General features: G+C 41.3%; 1 protein-coding gene across 1 annotated transcript in view; it reads right to left on the bottom strand.

Annotated features, from left to right (window-relative positions):
* The window catches only part of LOC110499798 (alpha-1,3-mannosyl-glycoprotein 4-beta-N-acetylglucosaminyltransferase C), a 30,366-nt gene extending 17,163 nt beyond the window's left edge, over positions 1-13,203 (bottom strand). Inside the window, exons 1-2 of the mRNA XM_021576866.3 lie at positions 12,907-13,203; positions 3,169-3,241 (exon numbers count right to left, since the gene is read on the bottom strand). Coding sequence (XP_021432541.2) covers position 3,169 — 1 coding nt within the window. The 5' untranslated portion in view covers positions 3,170-3,241; positions 12,907-13,203. The remainder of the gene's footprint in view (positions 1-3,168; positions 3,242-12,906) is intronic.
* Between the last annotated feature and the right edge of the window lie 559 nt (positions 13,204-13,762).

The raw sequence follows: 13,762 nt of genomic DNA, 5'->3' as shown, positions 1-13,762 counted from the left end.
GGAAAGGGGATACCTAGTCAGTTGTATAGGGAAAGGTGATACCTAGTCAGTTGTATAGGGAAATGGGATACCTAGTCAGTTGTTCAACTGAATGCATTCAACTGAAATGTGTCTTCCACATTTAACCAAACGCCTCTGAATTAAAGAGTTGCGGTGGGCTGCCTTAATCCACATCCGCGTGGGTTAACTGCAGTGGGTTAACTGCCTTGCTCAGGGGCAGAACGACAGATTTTTCCCCTTGTCAGCTCGCCCAACGCTCTAACCACTAGGCTACCAGTCAAACATATTTATTTTGCCGCATGATGGGGCTGTGTGCTTAACCCTGTGTTGTTGCCCGCAGCAAGTCAACATACAAGCCTGATGGTATAGGGATGCCTCACTGCACTGAGATGCTCTCGTACAAAGAGCAAATTAGTTGACTTTCCTTTGGGATGTAGTTCAGTGGATTTTTCAAAGACTACTTGGTATAGTCTTATTACTACTGTATACGTGTGTGTCTGGTGTTGAAAGGACTTTTCTGCTAACCGGCCAGTTATCCTTCCAGGTAAAAGGACTTAAGCCGTCCCAGGCTCATCATGGCAAATATCCAAAAGCATAGATGGAAATAAAAATGTTCTTATTATTGTAGAAGAGGCTTATTACTGAAGAAATCAATCCAAAATGCATTCATGGCATTTAGGCATATATCAGAAGACATACCTGCTTACTAAAGTCAATTTACTTTGTGGGTTGTAGGAGAGCCTAGGCTGGCGTCATAGATGGATACATTAATGGCTCTGTCATTAGTTGTGGCGGACTGTGAAAACAAGAGCAATGATCAACAACATAACCTCATTACCTTGGTGTTTTCAAAAATCACAAGTTTCGCATGCCTCTTTTCAGAGATTCTGGGATCTTCACAGGGAAGTGAAGGGGCTGAGGGTAAAGGAGAAAGAGGGTGGTCCACAAGGCCCATCTCATTATTCAGAGAGACACTCGAGGCCACCGGAAAAGCGCACTTCATTGTTTTTGTCGAACTCGGTCCGGCTTTATGGCGTGTTCAGTTCTTAGGGCCTCAGCTAGTGGAGAGATAATGGTAGTGGTGTGGCTGGGCCAGACGTAAAGAGAGAGAGACAATCTGATCACCTCACCCTGTTTCATACACAGTGCTGCCTGACCTCAACACAGTATTCTGATATTAACTCACAGCCATAGACATACAATTGATATATTGTCTTTCCTCACAGTATAAATGTTACTGCAGGACTTCATTAAAAAGCCATTACCAGGGACTTTATGTCATGGATTTTGGCCAAAACAAAAAGGGAAATGTAGACTAAAGTAGATATATACTGGTAATGACATTAGAAAGACACTCTTTAACCTGTTGAGTGTAGGGGGCAGTATTTTGATGTTTGAATGAAAAACATACCCAAATGAAACTGCCTATTTATCAGGCCCAGAATCTAGAATATGCATATAATTAAAAAACACTCTAAAATTTCCAAAACTGTCAAAATATTGTCTGTGAGTATAACAGAACTGATATTGCAGGCGAAAACCTGAGGAAAATCCAACCCGGGAGTGCTGTTTTTCCTGAAAGCTCTCTGTACCATTGCTTGCCTTCGCTCCATTTAAAGGGATATTAACCAGATTCCTTTTCCTATGGCTTCCACATGTTGTGAACAGTCTTTAGACATAGTTTCAGGCTTTTATTTTGAAAAAATGAGCGAGAAAGAGCACACAGCGTCATTGTATGGCTGGTTGCCAGCAGCGTTTTGCATGCGCAACAGTTTGGAGCAGACATTTTCTCTCTCTCTCCTATTGAAGAAGGTACAGTCCGGTTGAAATATTATTGATATATTAATATATTAATATTATTGATTATATTGTATATTGTATATTGTAAAAACAACCTGAGGATTGATTATAAAAAAACGTTTGACATGTTTCTACGAACTTTACGGATACTATTTGGAATTTTTGTCTGCCCGATCGTGACCGCTCGAGCCTGTGAACATAACGCGCCAAACAAATGGAGGTATTTTGGATATAAAAATAATCTTTATGGAACAAAAGGAACATTTATTGTGCAACTGGGAGTCTCGTGAGTGCAAACATCCGAAGATCATCAAAGGTAAGCGATTCATTTTATTGCTTTTCTGACTTTCATGACCAATCTGTTTGTAATGTTTTGTCTGCTGAGAGAGATGTCCTTACATAAACGCTTGGTATGCTTTCGCCAAAAGGCTTTTTTGAAATCTGACACGCCAGGTGGATTAACAACAAGCTAAACTGTGTTTTGCTATATTGTACTTGTGATTTCATGAAAATGTTATATTTTTAATAATTTCATTTTAATTTTGCGCTGTGCAATTCAGCGGATGTTGACGAAAATGATCCCGCTAACGGGATGGGTGTATCAAGAAGTTAACCACACGTCTGATACATACAGTAGAACATTTCAAACCCACACATATTACGGTAATATCACACACTTAAAAATGCAGTGATGCTCAGGCTAATCCTTAAGCTGTTGTTTGTTTCCACAAAGTGAAAGGCCACTACAGATTTCTTGAACACACTACTGTCTCTGCCACCCCTTAGTGAAATAGATTCGCTTGTAACTCTGGATGCTACTTCTCTCATCACACTTCTAGAGCTCACAAAGGATTTTTTTGTATTTTACCCCCAATTTCGTGATATCCAATTAGGATCTTGTCTCATCGCTGCAACTCCCCAACGGGCTCAGGAGAGGTGAAGGTCGAGTCATTCGTCCTCCGAAACATGACCTGCCAAACCGCACTTGTTAACACCTGCCCGCTTAACCCGGAAGCCAGCCGCCCCAATGTGTCGGAGGACCTGACGACCAAAATCAGCCGCAGGCGACAAGGAGACGCTAGAGCACCATGTGCCAAGTAAAGCCCCCACCCCCCCCCCACCCCCCCGGCCAAATCCTCCCCTAACCCGGACAACACTGGGCCAATTGTGCGCCGCCCTGTAGGACTCCCGGTCACGGCCGGTTGTGACACAGCCTGGGATTGAACCGCGTCTGTAGTGACACCTCAAGCTGCGCCACTCGGAAGGCCCCCGTTAATAGGATCTGTGTCTTCAGAGCTTACAGAGTGAAGCACAAAGTCAGATCCTATTTAAATAGAATGAGTGAAGAATCCACCAAGAGGCTCTTACTTTGTCAGCTTCTCCTTTGTACCAATATGTGTGACCCGCTGGCCGTTTTTTCACAGATCAAACAGTCACGCATCTGAAAAAAAAAAAAAAAAAACTTAGACGTTAGCCTTAAAGCCATAGACACATACCAGATACATTTTCAGCTGGTATCTATCAAATCAGATTGGTTAGCAGATGTTAATGTGAAGGTAGCGAAATGCTTGTGCTTCTAAGTTCCAACAGTGCAGTAATATTTAACAAGTAATCTAACAATTCCTCAACAACTACCGAATACACACAAATCTTAAGGGATGGAATAAGAATATGTACATATATGTACATATAAATATATATATATATAAATATATATATATATAAATATATATATATATGAGCATTATCTATATACTGTATATTGGTGGGGAAGGAGGAATGTGTTATTTTTCCATTAGACTAACTGGGTGATACACAGATACTGGGCACCTGTTCAACTTGTTCAACCTGAGGCCTTCCAGCCCTTCTCCCCAGTTGAAGGTTTTTAGAATGTCATTTGTGCCTAATGGCCACACTCATTAGTGGCATCTCAAAAACATTGTGGTCATTACCGAAACACATTTACAGTGTGACTTCAACCATCAATCACCCTTCATTCCATGGCAGTTGGTTGGCAAAATCTAATTAATGCAATGCCGGAATGTTCTAATAAATCTGTAAAGCGCTATCCTTACATGATCCTTGCTATCATTACACAATCCTTGCTATCATTACACGATCCTTGCTATCCTTACACGATCCTTGCTATCCTTACACGATCCTTGCTATCCTTACACGATCCTTGCTATCCTTACACGATCCTTGCTATCCTTGTTCGGGAGTTGAACGTGCAGGAATAACCAAAATGGACCAAATAAGAAGGTAACAGGTGAGTGAGTCACATAAGGCACCTTTCATAACACCTTTCTGACACTATTTATGACATCTTTTTGAGTGTTGCAGTATCATTCACAACAACCTTCATAACAACTATCTCCATCAGTATTCCATTTTCCAGTGAGCTTGTTTTGACTAGGTATAATTGTAGTCAATGTAGCAAGAAACCTGGTTTGAAGGAAACATCCATCATTGACTCCTACACGCTGACCACAACACCCGCGTCGCATGCGCGAGCATTGCAAAATACATTTACACATATGTTATTCAACCATTGCACCCACACTACTCGCACACAGCAATGAGCGTCTGCGTAGCCACACGCTAAAATAGAACTTAGTTTTATTTGTGATGCTTGACGTGCTGCAAGTCCCGCCTCTCCCATCTCCTCATTGGTTTTTAGTATCATATACCCATGTGGGTGATTGAAAGATGAACTGAGGTCCACACTCCAGTCCGGTCGTTGGTGGGTAATGCACCTTAAAGTTGGTTGTCAACCACCATATAAAGTCCAAAGAAGAACAAGAATCCTGAAGGAGGAGAGATTACTAGAAACAAACTCGGTTTACCCTTTAATCTGTGGATTATTTTTATAAATGTATTTTATTTCACCGTTATTTAATCAGGTAGGCTAGTTGAGACAAGTTCTCATTTACAACTGCAACCTGGCCAAGATAAAGCAAAGCAGTGCGACACAAACAACAACACAGAGTTACACATGGAATAAAGAAACATAACAGTCAATAACACAATATAATTTTTTTTTGTTGGAGTAGAGGACCTTGTGCATTTCAGGTAAATATGTTGTTATACCAGGACAAATTAGATAGCAACAGCAAGCTAGCTAACTAAATTACCATAAATGTTTAATGCTTTTTTAGACTGCGTGTCCTGATCACGTCTGGTGTGGGTGGACAAAATCAACATGCGTGCGAGCGGTGTGGTCACCATGTTAGAAAATAGGGATGCAAAGGGGTTCTTCGGCTGTCCCCATAGGAGAACCCTTTTGGTTCGAGGTACAACCCTTTTTGGTTCAAGGTAGACAGCCGAAGAACCCTTTAATTCATAAAGGCCTAAGCTGTTAGGGGGGGTGCTCTCAAACGGCTAGATGTTCTTTACCATTTGGCCATTAAGATTTGCCACCAATGCTCCTCATAGAACACGTCACTGCACTCTATACTCCTCTGTAAACTGGTCATCTCTGTATACCCGTCGCAAGACCCACTGGTTGATGCTTATTTATAAAACCCTCTATCTGAGATATCTACTGCAGTCCTCATCCCCCACATACAATGCCCGTTCAGCCAGTCACATTCTGTTAAAGGTCCCCAAAGCACACACATCCCTGGGTTGCTCCACTTATCAATTCACTTTAGCTAGCGACTGGAACGAGCTGCAAAAACACTCAAACTGGACAGTCTCTTCATTCAATGACTCATTCATGGACACTTACTGACAGTTGTGTATGCTTTGCGCAATGTATTGTTGTCTTTACTTTCTTGACCTTTGTGCTGTTGACTGTGCCCAATAATGTTTGTACCAGGTTTTGTGCTGCTACCATGTTGTGTTGCTACCATGTTGTTGTTATGTTGTGTTGCTACCATGCTGTGTTGTCATGTGTTGCTGCCTTGCTATGTTGTTGTCTTTAGGTCTCTCTTTGTGTAGTGTTGTGTTGTCTCTCTTGTCATGATGTGTGTTTTTGTCCTAATATATTTATTTAATTTTTCTTATTTTTAATTCCTTTCGCCGTCGCCGCAGGAGGCCTTTTGCCTTTTGGTAGGCCGTCATTGTAAATAAGAATTTGTTCTTAACTGACTTGCCTAGTTAAATAAATGTTAAATATAAATAAATAAATAGACACACAATGAATAACACATTCATGAATGTCAAAAAAAGTGTCCAAAAATAAATCATAAGGTTTGGAAGTGTCTGTCTTAAATCTAGGAGATATAAGAAAGCTAGGGAAATATATATCTTTACACATCTTTACCGCTACGGCACAAGTCGGCCATGGACCATAGCTGCTAAGAGATTGAACCCACCAGGCAAGAAGAGAAGAAAGGTGTTCATTGAGCCCATAGCTTATGAGGAGGACTGGTCTGTTTTCAAAGGGGACACAGTTGAGATTCTCTCTGGGAAAGACAAAGGAAAGTCCTTATTTTTGTTAGCACAAAACAACCTCCATACTTCCACTAATTTGCATGGTTTACCTTCAGATGAAGGTTTATATACTGTATATACAGTGCCTTGCGAAAGTATTCGGCCACCTTGAACTTTGCGACCTTTTGCCACATTTCAGGCTTCAAACATAAAGATATAAAACTGTATTTTTTTGTGAAGAATCAACAACAAGTGGGACACAATCATGAAGTGGAACGACATTTATTGGATATTTCAAACTTTTTTAACAAATCAAAAACTGAAAAATTGGGCGTGCAAAATTATTCAGCCCCTTTACTTTCAGTGCAGCAAACTCTCTCCAGAAGTTCAGTGAGGATCTCTGAATGATCCAATGTTGACCTAAATGACTAATGATGATAAATACAATCCACCTGTGTGTAATCAAGTCTCCGTATAAATGCACCTGCACTGTGATAGTCTCAGAGGTCCGTTAAAAGCGCAGAGAGCATCATGAAGAACAAGGAACACACCAGGCAGATCCGAGATACTGCTGTGAAGAAGTTTAAAGCCGGATTTGGATACAAACATTTCCCAAGCTTTAAACATCCCAAGGAGGACTGTGCAGGCGATAATATTGAAATGGAAGGAGTATCAGACCACTGCAAATCTACCAAGACCTGGCCGTCCCTCTAAACTTTCAGCTCATACAAGGAGAAGACTGATCAGAGATGCAGCCAAGAGGCCCATGATCACTCTGGATGAACTGCAGAGATCTACAGCTGAGGTGGGAGACTCTGTCCATAGGACAACAATCAGTCGTATATTGCACAAATCTGGCCTTTATGGAAGAGTGGCAAGAAGAAAGCCATTTCTTAAAGATATCCATAAAAAGTGTTGTTTAAAGTTTGCCACAAGCCACCTGGGAGACACACCAAACATGTGGAAGAAGGTGCTCTGGTCAGATGAAACCAAAATTGAACTTTTTGGCAACAATGCAAAACGTTATGTTTGGCGTAAAAGCAACACAGCTGAACACACCATCCCCACTCTCAAACATGGTGGTGGCAGCATCATGGTTTGGGCCTGCTTTTCTTCAGCAGGGACAGGGAAGATGGTTAAAATTGATGGGAAGATGGATGGAGCCAAATACAGGACCATTCTGGAAGAAAACCTGATGGAGTCTGCAAAAGACCTGAGACTGGGACAGAGATTTGTCTTCCAACAAGACAATGATCCAAAACATAAAGCAAAATCTACAATGGAATGGTTCAAAAATAAACATATCCAGGTGTTAGAATGGCCAAGTCAAAGTCCAGACCTGAATCCAATCGAGAATCTGTGGAAAGAACTGAAAACTGCTGTTCACAAATGCTCTCCATCCAACCTCACTGAGCTCGAGCTGTTTTGCAAGGAGGAATGGGAAAAAATGTCAGTCTCTCGATGTGCAAAACTGATAGAGACATACCCCAAGTGACTTACAGCTGTAATCGCAGCAAAAGGTGGCGCTACAAAGTATTAACTTAAGGGGGCTGAATAATTTTGCACGCCCAATTTTTCAGTTTTTGATTTGTTAAAAAAGTTTTAAATATCCAATAAATGTCGTTCCACTTCATGATTGTGTCCCACTTGTTGTTGATTCTTCACAAAAAAATACAGTTTTATATCTTTATGTTTGAAGCCTGAAATGTGGCAAAAGGTCGCAAAGTTCAAGGGGGCCGAATACTTTCGCAAGGCACTGTATATAAATATCTCCATACTTCCATTCATTTGTATGGGCTTTGGGTGATGAATTTGATGGGGATTTTTTCATTATGTTACTTCGATCGATGCACCGGTGCGTCAATAGACTCTAGGGGGTTCTGGATTTGGTTGGCACTTTTAAAACATCACGCAAAACCAAAATCGCTCAAGTATAGAATAAAGTTCTGTTATACTATATTCCATTTCACTCTATTCTACAGCTTTTCCACGTCACCTAGCATTAATTTGTCTCTGTACCGGTACGCCCTGTATACAGCCTCCCTATTGTTATTTTACTGCTGCTCTTTAATTAATTTGTTACTTTTATTATTTATACTTTTAAAGGTATTTTCTTAAAACTGCATTGCTGGTTGAGGGCTTGTAAGTAAGCTTTTCACTGTAAGGTGAAACCTGTTGTATTCCGCGCATTTGACAAATAAACTTTGATTTGATGTCTTTAAGGAAGAAGCATGGAACACTATGGGGTCCACAGTTACCGCTGATAATGAATATATCTGTGAAAGATAACATCAGCAATGGCAGCTTTGATATAGATACAGTTTGACCATGGGAAGTCACACATCTTCTGGTGTGTTTGGGAGAGTTTAACGTGTGAACCAATTAGGACCCAATCCTAACTTGACATCTGCAATCACAGCAAATTTGCGGATTTAAAAAAAATCTTGATGTTGAGGCACTTACACACTCACTTGGTGAAGGCTACAGGACGACAAGCCATCTGTCACTAGCAAAAACAGTCATGGGTGGTACTGCTTCCTCTAAAATTAACTCTATGTGGGGAGCTCTTCTAGCACTGAGGTGGACCTGTCAGATCCTCTGAGAAAGTGACGCTGAAAGGCACCCTCGCAAGGCAGCAAACTCGAAAGGCACCCTCGCAAGGCAGCAAACTCGAAAGGCACCCTCGCAAGGCAGCAAACTCGAAAGGCACCCTCGCAAGGCAGCAAACTCGAAAGGCACCCTCGGAAATAAATGTGCAAATTAGGCTTTACACCCTACAGTGTTAAAACAACCACTAAAAATGAGTTACTGTAAAATCACAGGTGTTTATTCCTTAACACTGAGAAAGTACAACATCCTCAGCTCTAATAAAGTGTTCATTTAAGTTGGAATTTGCAACACCCATGGTGTAGGGACCCAACACACTTGAGGTGTTAGTTTATCAACACTGAATAGTGTTATTTTAACGTTATTCTGGTGATTCACAGACACACACTAAGAAAGTGTTAAATGTAACACTGTGGGTCTTAAAATTCTGATCTCAAATTTGTTGTGCACCCAACTATAACTTTTGCGAAATCTTCAATTGACATCAAAGCATGACAGAATCTTTTTCCATCTCCTCTACAGCCTCTCAGGTATGATATTTGTCAGCGTCACTTTCTCAGATGATCTGACAGGTCCACCTCAGTGCTAGAAGAGCTCCCCACATAGCGCCCTTCCAGCCTGGTCACCGTCTCATTACACCCCACACAGATCAGCAAAGAAAAAGGTGGCATAACTATTGATTTTTAAAGTCAATATTTCAGTCAATACACTCCTGTTACGATGCAACTCCAGCCCAGCTTTCGTGGTGAGACTGATAGAAGGGGAACAATAAACAATAAGTTACTTTTGCAATAAGAGCCACAGTTGATAAGTATCCAGTGGCCAGGCCAAACGACATGAAAATAGCCCCAGGTACATCCTTTACCCAAACAAGTTTGCGTCTCAAATGGCACCATATTTCCTACTTAGTGTGCTACTGTTTATTGTTTATTTAACCAGGCAAGTCAGTTAAGAACAAATTCTTATTTACAATGACGGCCAAACCTTAACACGGACGACACTGTGCCAATTGTGCACTGCCCTATGGGACTCCCATAGGCCGGATGTGATACAGCCTGGAATCGAACCAGGGTCTGTAGTGATGCCTCTAGCACTGAGATGCAGTGTCTTAGACCTCTGTGCCACTCAGGAGCCCCCAGGACTGATAGGCCTCTGTTCAAAAGTAATGCACTACAGTGCCTTGCGAAAGTATTCGGCCCCCTTGAACTTTGCGACCTTTTGCCACATTTCAGGCTTCAAACATAAAGACATAAAACTGTATTTTTTTGTGAAGAATCAACAACAAGTGGGACACAATCATGAAGTGGAACGACATTTATTGGATATTTTAAACTTTTTTAACAAATCAAAAACTGAAAAATTGGGCGTGCAAAATTATTCAGCCCCTTTACTTTCAGTGCAGCAAACTCTTTCCAGAAGTTCAGTGAGGATCTCTGAATGATCCAATGTTGACCTAAATGACTAATGATGATAAATACAATCCACCTGTGTGTAATCAAGTCTCCGTATAAATGCACCTGCACTGTGATAGTCTCAGAGGTCCGTTAAAAGCGCAGAGAGCATCATGAAGAACAAGGAACACACCAGGCAGGTCCGAGATACTGTTGTGAAGAAGTTTAAAGCCGGATTTGGATACAAAAAGATTTCCCAAGCTTTAAACATCCCAAGGAGCACTGCGCAAGCGATAATATTGAAATGGAAGGAGTAGCAGACCACTGCAAATCTACCAAGACCTGGCCGTCCCTCTAAACTTTCAGCTCATACAAGGAGAAGAGAGGCCCATGATCACTCTGGATGAACTGCAGAGATCTACAGCTGAGGTGGGAGACTCTGTCCATGGGACAACAATCAGTCGTATATTGCACAAATCTGGCCTTTATGGAAGAGTGGCAAGAAGAAAGCCATTTCTTAAAGATATCCATAAAAAGTGTCGTTTAAAGTTTGCCACAAGCCACCTGGGAGACACACCAAACATGTGGAAGAAGGTGATCTGGTCAGATGAAACCAAAATTGAACTTTTTGGCAACAATGCAAAACGTTATGTTTGGCGTAAAAGGAACACAGCTCATCACCCTGAACACACCATCCCCACTGTCAAACATGGTGGTGGCAGCATCATGGTTTGGGCCTGCTTTTCTTCAGCAGAGATAGGGAAGATGGTTAAAATTGATGGGAAGATGGATGGAGCCAAATACAGGACCATTCTGATGGAGTCTGCAAAAGACCTGAGACTGGGACGGAGATTTGTCTTCCAACAAGACAATGATCCAAAACATAAAGCAAAATCTACAATGGAATGGTTCAAAAATAAACTTATCCAGGTGTTAGAATGGCCAAGTCAAAGTCCAGACCTGAATCCAATCGAGAATCTGTGGAAAGAACTGAAAACTGCTGTTCACAAATGCTCTCCATCCAACCTCACTGAGCTTGAGCTGTTTTGCAAGGAGGAATGGGAAAACATTTCAGTCTCTCGATGTGCAAAACTGATAGACATACCCCAAGCAACTTATAGCTGTAATCGCAGCAAATACAAAGTATTAATTTAAGGGGGCTGAATAATTTTGCACGCCCAATTTTTCAGTTTTTGATTTGTTAAAAAAGTTTGAAATATCCAATAAATGTCGTTCCACTTCATGATTGTGTCCCACTTGTTGTTGATTCTTCTCAAAAAAATACAGTTTTATATCTTTATGTTTGAAGCCTGAAATGTGGCAAAAGGTCGCAAAGTTCAAGGGGGCCGAATACTTTCGCAAGGCACTGTATATAGGGAATAGTTTGGCATTTGGGGACACACACCAAAAATTTATGGACAGCGGTCTGACTGACTGTATATCCAATCTGTGATTAAGGTACTTTTTAATTTAAAAAGTGATGCTACAGAACTTTTGTATAATTTCAGCCAGTAGTTTTGAAAGTAACGCTTACGAGACAAAATGTATCCCCAAAAATAGTGCACAATTGTGTACAACGTCATCCATTTCGTTTGATACATCCTGACAAATGTTGTATTTATTTTGTATCCTGAAACGTGGATGTGGATGTTATGAATTTCAATTTGCACAATATGTTATGAATTTGTAAGTGCTTACGATCCTGTTCAATCTCTTAAGGGATCCCTAAATTATTGTCGAGCACCAGAAAGAGAATATATACTGTGTTCTACTCTACTGTATCTTAGTCTATGCCGCTTTGACGTTGCTCGTCCAAATATTTATATATTCTTAATTCCATTCCCTTACTTTAGATTTGTGTGTATTGTTGTGAAATTGTTAGATATTACTTCTTAGATATTACTGCACTGTTGGAGCTAGAAACACAAGCATTTCGCTACACCTGCAATAACATCTGCTAAACATGTGTATGTGACCAATACAATTTGATTTGATATAGATTTGGCTGTAAGTGAAGCCCAAATTCCCCCTATTTCCTACATAATGCACTACTTTAGACCAGAGCCAATTCTTCCCTTTTGGTCAAAAGTAGTGCACTACATAAAGAATAGGGTGCCATTTGTCTAACACCTCCGTTAGTCCCGGGAGGTGTAGGGGGTCACCAACATATAAGTATCTGGTTTGGCACGTTCTAACACGATATGCTTAGTGGAAGCCGCTCAAATCTGTGCAGTCTGACAGAGAGGAGAACACACCATCTAGGACACAACATAGGATACCATTAGATGATGCTATTATAGGTCGAGCCAGCCACAAACACCCTGGCTGACAGAGGTGAGAGCAGTAGTGCATCATCTCAGTGTAATCTGGCGGGGAGATGAGAGCAGGTTATTCCCACATCGCTGAGAGGAAGGGGATTTGTGTCACCAGCAAAGCCATGATAAAACCCGGGACACAGCGTCATCACTCAGGATAAAGCTGTCTCAGTTAGAGGAAAGTGGGTTTTACAATGGAACAGTAGTTCAATGGGACCAACACATACCCATGTTAGCATTTTTACATTACAGCACAAAATGAAGAGGTAATAACATGGTAATAGTAGGGTAAAAGTTATAGTTACCCACAAAGAAAGAGCGAGAGAGCGAGAGCGAGAGAGAAAGAGCAGCATTACAGCACAGAATAGAAGAGCAGAATCTGCTTCAATAGCCCATGCAGCTACTTGCATACTCACCTGCCTGCTGTACGTCTCCTGTTGTCAGTGTGAGGAGCGTGAGGGAGTTCTGCCGATGTTCTGTGCTGCACGCTGTCACCAGTTTAAATAATCTCCATGACTCACACAAGAGCAGATCATTGGCTCTCAGAACAGTGCAGTAAACACTCATCATAACGCCGGCTACTAGCCTCTCTCTCTGTCTCTCTGTGTCCATTCCTCTCTCTCTGATCTCCACCTCTCTTTTTCAGCCCTCTCCCTCTCTCTCCACCTCCCTGCCCCTCTCCCTGACTCCCCTCACCAAGGTGTCACTGACTGTGTCTGCACACCCTACTTCTCATTGGTTGTCCATTTTTCCTTCTCCTAACCCTCCTCCCCTTTCCAATTTTCTGTCTTAAAGTCGCAACATATTGAAATGCACCCCTCAGCCTCAACTCCCAGTGGCTTGAGATAAGCCTCTCACTCTCAGTCAGACAGAGATTTAAATCAATCAAAATTCAGCCAAAGAGCATATTTTAAGGTTGTTAAGGGACAGATTTCAGTGATTGTAAAGAGAGTACTGGTGCATGATTGAAAGTAAAGAGCCAAGAGTTACACAGTCCCCGTACTTATTTAGAATTAAAATGTGTCTTTCTACACCTTAAAATGTATATATATACACTACATATTCTACTGTGCCATCCATGGTGTGCTCTCTCTCATGCAATATTTATAATGCCTAGATATGAATCCTAGATTAATGTGTGAATATTGAATAATAACAATGGCAGTGGTGAGGCTTTGTGGTGTAAAGTGCTCCGCTCTGCGTACTCATGGTGTTACTAAGGCATTTCAAATGAGCTGCTGCAGTTTAAATGGAACAGTCTCGTCTAAATCA

This window comes from Oncorhynchus mykiss, chromosome 2 (assembly GCF_057628025.1).
Source record: "Oncorhynchus mykiss isolate SJ-2025 chromosome 2, ASM5762802v1, whole genome shotgun sequence".
Lineage (NCBI taxonomy): Eukaryota > Metazoa > Chordata > Actinopteri > Salmoniformes > Salmonidae > Oncorhynchus > Oncorhynchus mykiss.
This window is presented reverse-complemented; position numbering and strand designations above follow the sequence as displayed.